Below are 7,925 nucleotides of genomic sequence, written 5' to 3' on the forward strand. Positions count from 1 at the left end.
TAGAGCAGGAAATGGCAACCCACTCCAGTATTCTTGCCTGGAGAATTCCATAGACAGAGGAGCCTGATGGGCTATAGTCCATGGTGTCACAAAAGAGTTGGATACAACATAGCAACTAAACAACAAAAATGTATTCATATACATGACCCTGAACTTTATAGAGACAAATATATATATCAGAAAGAAAAAGACACACATATATTGTATAACTACAGCCTTTCAAAAGAAAAGCCTTTCACAAACTCACTAATAAAATCTATAATAAATGTACAGTTGAGTATCCTTCAAGGTATCTTTTTAAAAATCTGTATGTAAACAGAATTTTTATAATCAGATCACTGTGTACATGTTTTATTAATTAAAGGGTATCCATTTATAAAGTAAAATTCTACTTTTTAAAAACAAGAACTATTACTCCTTATCTGTTTGGTAAATTGGTATTAATGGGTAGTCAATTTTGTTAAAGCAGGCATATATTTTGTTAAAACAGGCACATAGCAATACATGGTACCATTTATTCTGACTCTTGCATATAGGATACTCTGCATCCTAAAGATATAAAAAAGTAGTTTAATTACTTTTAATTGAGGATGAGTTCTAAATAATAATTTTCTAACACCTAAATTATTTTACCTTCTTCTTCACTTAAGGTTGGGAGAAAAACTGTTTTTAGAGAAATCTTTAAAAAATCTTTCCAAATTCTACCTTGAAAGATTATCAATTCGGAGTCCATACTTCGTCTCTGTCTCCTTCCTCCCCACCTTAACTCTGAATTCTTTATCCACCAGCAGGACGAAGGCAATAGCACCACTGTCTGGTTTCATATACAGTAAAAAGGAATCTTTTACTATCAACCACCTGTAAGAAGAAGAAAACACATATTTTTGAAGTTGTACTGAATTATTGAAACAAAGGGAACAAGTTATTATGACAAGTTTGAAGTAAGCATTCTAGCAGACAGTAAACATAATTTTGTCTTTTACACAGGGGTCTATTTTTTAAAACATGAAAACACTATGAAACAGAAAAACAAACAAAAATCTTCCTATTATGTTTCCCTGAGAAGTACTGGCACCAAGCAATTCAAGACAATTCAATAATGTCCCTGATGTGGGTGGGCAGTGCTCACAGGATGGACAGCAGGAACCAAAGCTGTTGGAAAATGGGGTGGGTTAATGTTTGCCAAAATAAACCATCACAGAAGAGGCAACTGAGTCTCTGAGTAAGTAAAAATTCCCCTTAAAAAAATTTAATAAACATCCAATACTCTGCATATTGTTCATTTCAAATTATTGGTGGCTTAAGGACCATTAATCGGAGAAGGCAATGGCACCCCACTCCAGTACTCTTGCCCGGAAAATCCCATGGATGGAGGAGCCTGGTAGGCTGCAGTCCATGGGGTCGCTAAGAGTCAGACACGACTGAGTGACTTCACTTTCACTTTTCACTTTCATGCATTGGAGGAGGAAATGGCAACCTCCTCCAGTGTTCTTGCCTGGAGAATCCCAGGGACTGGGGAGCCTGCTGGGCTGCCATCTATGGGGTCGCAAAGAGTCGGACACGACTGAATCGATTTAGCAGCAGCAGCAGCAGCAAGGACCATTAATAAATGATGCTCAGTGGAACATGATCTCTCAAAAGTATATCTGCAATCAATTCAAATATATATTTAAGAGCTTCATGATGGAAAAGTACAGTGATAAACTGGGAGTTAGAGCAGAGGTAGAAATGGCACGAAGATAAATCAGACATGTTTTCAAAGGAACTTATTAGGCTGGTGGGGCACAATAACAATGCTAGGCTGAATGGGATAGGTGTTAAAGGAGGAAAGCAAAAAGAGATGTGTGTAAGGAAGGGGTCCTCAGTTCTAAGAGAAAGGGCTAGTGGCATTTCTCAAAAAAGTGTTGTCTGAGCAAAACCAGGAAGGAGCCCAACAAGCAGAGCCTGAAGAGGTAGTCCAGGTATATATACGTCCACATGGAGGGAAGAGTTAGCAAAGGCACCAAGGCTGGGAATGCTGCCTGTATTGGGGGACGGCCTGGGGAGGCCAGGGTTTCCGGAAGTGTAGCAGATGAGGTGTGGGGAGTGGGGTAGGAGCCTGGCAAAGGCCACATTGAGGAGAGTCTGAAGGCCATGTAGGTAATGTCATCGTCACCTGCAATTGTGTAGTGGTGAAATGAATTGGTCAATAATTAAAGAAATGAACAATGGGAATATTATATCACGTATTAGGCAACATAAAGCACGTTATGAAATAGGTAAGGCCAGAATACCTGAACATAAATGAACAAATATTGTAAACGTAATACGTGACATCAGAAGTTAAAGGAAACCTATAACAAATTATTACTGAAATTGCTAACCACATTACATTTTAGTGGCTCTCTAGTTTGGGATTTAATGTAGACAATCTACATTGATTTCCACATGGTTTCATTTCACTTGTTTTTTTAATATACAGGCTGTCTCCTTTCCAATTAAAGGGGGGTGGGATGGATTTAGGATAACACAGTAAAGGTCATACATGTGTTACAATTAACAAAAGGGAAAACATCAAGGTCAGAGAAAGCAAATATCTAACCACAACACTAATATAATTATGGTGATGGCACACCAATGTGGGTTTGAGCTTCCTGGTTTTTCTTATCAAATGAATAAATTAAGGAAATAAAGAAGTCACCCAACAAAAAGATAAATTCCAAAGAAAGTTTCTCACTTGGAACCTAACATAAAGCAACTGAACAATATTAATGGATAACACTCTCAATAGTTATCAGAAAATGCAGAAATTCATGTTTTATAAGAATTCTCGTAACACTGCTGAATGTCACTGCCAAGGCCATGATATCAAATAGAAACTCAGTCATTCTGATGGGGCTGAGTTATGAGTTACGTATAACTACTTGTTGATGAAAAGTCGGTCAAGGCTTAAAGATCATATATCTGTTAAAGGTCCTTCTTTAGCTATGATCCCTTGTCCCAGCCTGACTTTCTATGTAAGCTAGAGAGCAGACGGCAGGGCACAGGCCCAGAGCAGCAGTGTTGCTGACCAGGAAGGAGCCACAGGCTTTGAAAACCACAGCTGGTGGGTTTGTCAAACTGACAAAGAAAACTCAAACGTACCGGACTTGGGGACTTGCCTAGAAGTCAAGGTCCCCTGAATGGCATCAGAGCCAGCTCTAGCCAGAGCTCCACACCAGACACAACAGTGAGGGATGAAGAAATACAGAAGTGTTTAATAGTGACTGCTGGATTTTGAAATCTGAAGGCAAAAGAGAATGGTTTCTGTTTTGACGATGATGAGTTGTTCTCTGTAACAGTTATTAGATATAAGGTGAATTGATGCCAGGCCTTAGTTTAAAGCTTTTCTTAACTATACCATTCATTAACCTTTTCTTGTTTCTCCTCTTTGTCTCTTTTGTCAAAAGATTTTTTTCTCTAACAGGAGGATATGCATCAAAAAAGGAATTCGCCAAGCAGCCTTCTGGGAGTCAGCACCTGCTGCTGCTGCTAAGTCGCTTCAGTCACGTCCGACTCTGTGCGACCCCATAGACGGCAGCCCACCAGGCTCTGCCATCCCTGGGATTCTCCAGGCAAGAACACTGGAGTGGGTTGCCATTTCCTTCTCCAGTGCATGAAGTGAAAAGTGAAAGGGAAGTCGCTCAGTCGTGTCTGACTTTTAGCGACCCCATGGACTGTAGCCTACCAGGCTCCTCCGTCTGTGGGATTTTCCAGGCAAGAGTACTGGAGTGGGGTGCCACTGCCTTCTCGACAGCACCTGCTGCTCAGGGATTAAGTGTCTGCTTGAAGTCAGCCTCCCTGGCTCCAGTTTTGGTTCTGTCACTTGCCCTTTTCTGTGAACTGGGGTAATTGAGCCTGAGGTCTAAATCCATAAAACGAGGATAGGAGTAATGTCCAGCTCATAAGTATTTTTGAGGATTCACTGAGATGACTTAAGGACGTTGCTTAGCACAATGCCTGGAGCCAATAAATGTGAGCTTTTATGAATTCTCTTGTTCTATACCAGGTGAGATTATGGTCTGTTCTAACAAGATGTGACCTGTTCTACTACCAACTGTGTCATTAAAATGCAGATAGAGCCACCTAAGTCACACATCACCTTCTCAGCCTCATCTTATACTCTTCCTTCCCACCACGTTGGTCTCACTGGTCCGGAGACTTGCTACCTTGTTCTCTGGGCTTCTACATTTGCTCTTCCTCACTTAGAAATTATTTCTTCCAGATCCTCCCATGAGCAGTCCCTGCCTGTCAATCAATCTTTCGCTTAAATATTTCTCCACTGGAAGGTTTTCCTGGGCTCCCAGCCCACTCGCCTCTGCATCCTGTTTCGCTTCTTCCTAGCACTTATCACTGTCTGGAACTGTTTATTCATCTGCTTGTTTCTTGTCTTTCCTTTACTAGAAAGTGAGATCCTTGAGAACAGGGAATGTGTATCATGTCCACTGGTATCTCCCCAGGGCCCAGACAAGTTCTTCAGGCAAAGCAACACTCTTGCCTGAATAACAGCTGCACAAATAGATCCTGGAGCATAAATAAAATCATTTAGACATGGTCACTGTCTAAAAATTGTAATTCTTGGTATAGTTCATAGTTTAGTAAATGCTAAATTTATTTCTTATAAATTATCTCTTAAGATATTATTTGAGATAAGAAACTTATCATTGAGCCCATCAATATGATGTGCTGTTTAAGCAGATGTTTTAAATTGAGGGAAGAAATGCTTGCTGTGTTTGCCAGCAGAACAGAAGAAATGTTTTTTTTTTTCCTTTTCTTCATACTTGTGCCTGAGACTTGGTTGAAAGTTTGATGGCCTTGTTTGCCTTATGTCAGTTTGTCAATACAGAATATACAAAATGTCAGAATCTTTTTTTTAAAATGGATACAAAAATTTAAAAAAGAGATATGATCAAGTGTTGCCCTTAAAAGTAACTCTCATTTAGACACCAATAGTCTTCTAGTGTGGAGAAGGCAATGGCACCCCACTCCAGTACTCTTGCCTGGAAAATCCCATGGACGGAGGAGCCTGGTAGGCTGCAGTCCATGGGGTCGCTAAGAATCAGACACGACTGAACAACTTCACTTTCACTTTTCACTTTCATGCATTGGAGAAGGAAATGGCAACCCACTCCAGTGTTCTAGTCTGGAGAATCCCAGGGATGGCAGAGCCTGGTGGGCTGCCGTCTGTGGGGTCGCACAGAGTCAGACACGACTGAAGCGACTTAGCAGCAGCAGCAGCAGTCTTCTAGTGTGGGAAATTTTCCAAACAAAATTTGTCAGCTACATCTTATCATTTTTGTTTGGTACTGACATTTTATACCCCATGAATGTAACTCAGAAAATACTTATTAATATGGAACCAAGGCTTCAATTTTCATGGAAAGATTTATACAAATTAAAATGAAGAGACATTTTATTCTAGGGAAGATCATATCTTTTTAGATTGTCCTGGTTGAAGTCTGATATGTATGTTCAGTCACTTCAGTTGTGTCCCACTCTTTGCAACACCATGGACTGTAGCCCACCAGGCTCCTCTGTCCATGTGATTCTCCAGGCAAAAATACTGGAGTGGGTTGTCATGCCCTCCTCCAGGGGACCTTCCTGACCCAGGGATTGAACTCACATCTCGTGTGTCTTCTGCATTGTAGGCAGATTCTTTACCCACTGAGCCACCAGGAAGACTGAAATCTGATATTATCAGACTTTAAAAAGTGGGGGAGGTATATTTCCTTTATATAACAAAGCCTCCCCCTTCTACCTTTTTGGGCTGCTCTTTCTCACAGAGGTTACAACTCAAGGTCAGTTCCTTGACTTCTGTAGCTAAAGCCTCTGTCTGAAGTCCTCATGTCCCTGACTGTCCCATCACCTTCTTTTTCTTTCAAAGCTCTGATAAGCACTTGTGCTAACGTCATTCACCCTGCTTGTCAGCTTCTCCACTGTCTGTGATCTCCTCCAATAGTGCTCTGTGAGGGCAGGGGCATGGCCTTGTTCACCACTGTTCTCACAGTGGCTAGAACACAGCCTGGCAAACATTAGGTGCTCAATAAATGACAAAATGGACCAGATCCAGGCTTCCATTTCTTGAGTAGATGTCTTAGGTTGGGTTGCTGTAGAAGTCAACTCTGAGACACGGATAGACGTGAAAGCGGTTTGTAAAGTTACTTATTAGGGAGCTTAGTAGGAAGCAGAGGAAGGGAAGGACAGGAAGCAAGAGCAGGAAGGGAGCCATCGAGGATGTGTTTTCATGCACTGGATTGTGGGCAGCTGTGCTGCAAATCTTCCAGGGAACCTCGGGAGACAGTGCAGAGTTTGCTGGTGAATCACCCTACCTGAGGGGTGAGGGGGCTGGACTCCCGCCAGCCCTTGGCTGAAGGTTGTTCCTAGGGCCTGCGAATGCCTCCAGCCTACTCTGCTCAGGCAATCCAGAGCAAGTCTTCAGTCAAAGACTTACCAGTGCTTGCAGCCCAAAATCCATACCTAACACTTAGTAGCAACCTTAGGCAAAGCTGATGACCGGGGAGTAGGCAAGAGGAATTAGTGCCAGGGCCCCAGTGGTTTGGAGGTCCTGCCTCCCCGAGAGGCATGGTATGGCGCAGGAAGCAAGAGTAGGAAGTGAAAGTGTTGGTTGCTTAGTCGTGTCCGACTCTCTGTGACCCCATGGGCTGGAGCCTGCCAGGCTCCTCTGTCTGTGGAATTCTCCAGGCAAGAATACTGGAGTGGGCTGCCATTTCCTTTTCCAGGGGGTCTTCCTGACCCAGGGATAGAACTCAGGTCTCCTGCACTGCAGGCAGATTCTTTCCCAGGGAAGTTCATAAGGGCAGGAGCATAAGGCTGGCTTAGGCTCTGGTCCTCTCCTGGCTTGGCACTCAGTGTTCCCCAGGGTTCTGTACCACTGCAGGTAGGAGAGGATGGGAAGCTACTTCAAGTGGGAATCTCTGAATTTCCTGTGATGTTACTTATACCCCAAGTTTCTGGGGACATTTAAATAAATTGCAGAAGTTTATTTGAAAACAAATATTGTCTGGTCTACTAGTCCCATTTATTGTAGTTAAAAAAATCTTTTGTTTTTTTGTAATATAGAAATTCTCAACTTCCTCTAGCTTAATCTCTTGATCTTTCCCTTGTAATTTCTTCTATTCTTTAAAAACCCAGAAAATAATAAACCAATCTAATGGTATTTTTGGTTGGCAATGTATCTGAAATACACATTTAAAGATCCTAGTTTTAAGCTTATATATCTTCAACTCACACATAACTTAATTTCCTCTTTACACATGAGTTCATATTTTTTTTCAAGGTTAGAAAAGTTACAAACATCTCTTAATAGTTTTAAAAATTCCAGTAAATTATTATTGGAACAAATAGCTGTTGTCTATTATGTTAAAAATGTTGTCATAGATGCTTTGAGGAACAAATAAGAATGAGATAAGAATACTCTTCTATAAGGAGTCTTTAGTTGGACAGGACATAGGACAAGAATTAAAGTTTTCTGTCTATATCACACTTACCATAATATACATCCTCACAAATATAACTCTAAAATTACCCCTGAACACTACCATTTTTTTTTGTTTATTTTTTTATGTATGGTTTAGTGGGTCTTAGTGTATTTTAGTTTACTATATTTGTAAATTTGTATGCTATCATCATTAATATATAATTCCAGAATATTTTCATCACTCCAAAAGAATTCCACATCCAAATGCAAACTAGTACAGCCACTATGGAGAACAGTGTGGAGATTCCTTAAAAAACTGGAAATAAAACTGACATATGACCCAGCAATCCCATTGCTGGGCATACATACTGAGGAAACCAGAATTGAAAGAGACACATGAATCCCAATGTTCATCGAAGCACTGTTTACAATAGCCAGGACATGGAAGCAACCTAGATGTCCATCAGCA

General features: G+C 41.1%; 1 protein-coding gene across 7 annotated transcripts in view; it reads right to left on the bottom strand.

Moving 5' to 3' along the window:
• The window catches only part of PLD1 (phospholipase D1, phosphatidylcholine-specific), a 227,294-nt gene that overhangs the window by 111,596 nt on the left and 107,773 nt on the right, over positions 1-7,925 (bottom strand). For all 7 annotated transcript variants that reach the window (XM_010835253.1, XM_010835254.1, XM_010835249.1 and 4 more), the window contains one exon: positions 706-858. In XM_010835253.1, coding sequence (XP_010833555.1) covers positions 706-858 — 153 coding nt within the window. The remainder of the gene's footprint in view (positions 1-705; positions 859-7,925) is intronic.

The sequence above is a fragment of the Bison bison genome, unplaced genomic scaffold, assembly GCF_000754665.1.
Source record: "Bison bison bison isolate TAMUID 2011002044 unplaced genomic scaffold, Bison_UMD1.0 scf7180017864040, whole genome shotgun sequence".
Classification (NCBI taxonomy): domain Eukaryota; kingdom Metazoa; phylum Chordata; class Mammalia; order Artiodactyla; family Bovidae; genus Bison; species Bison bison.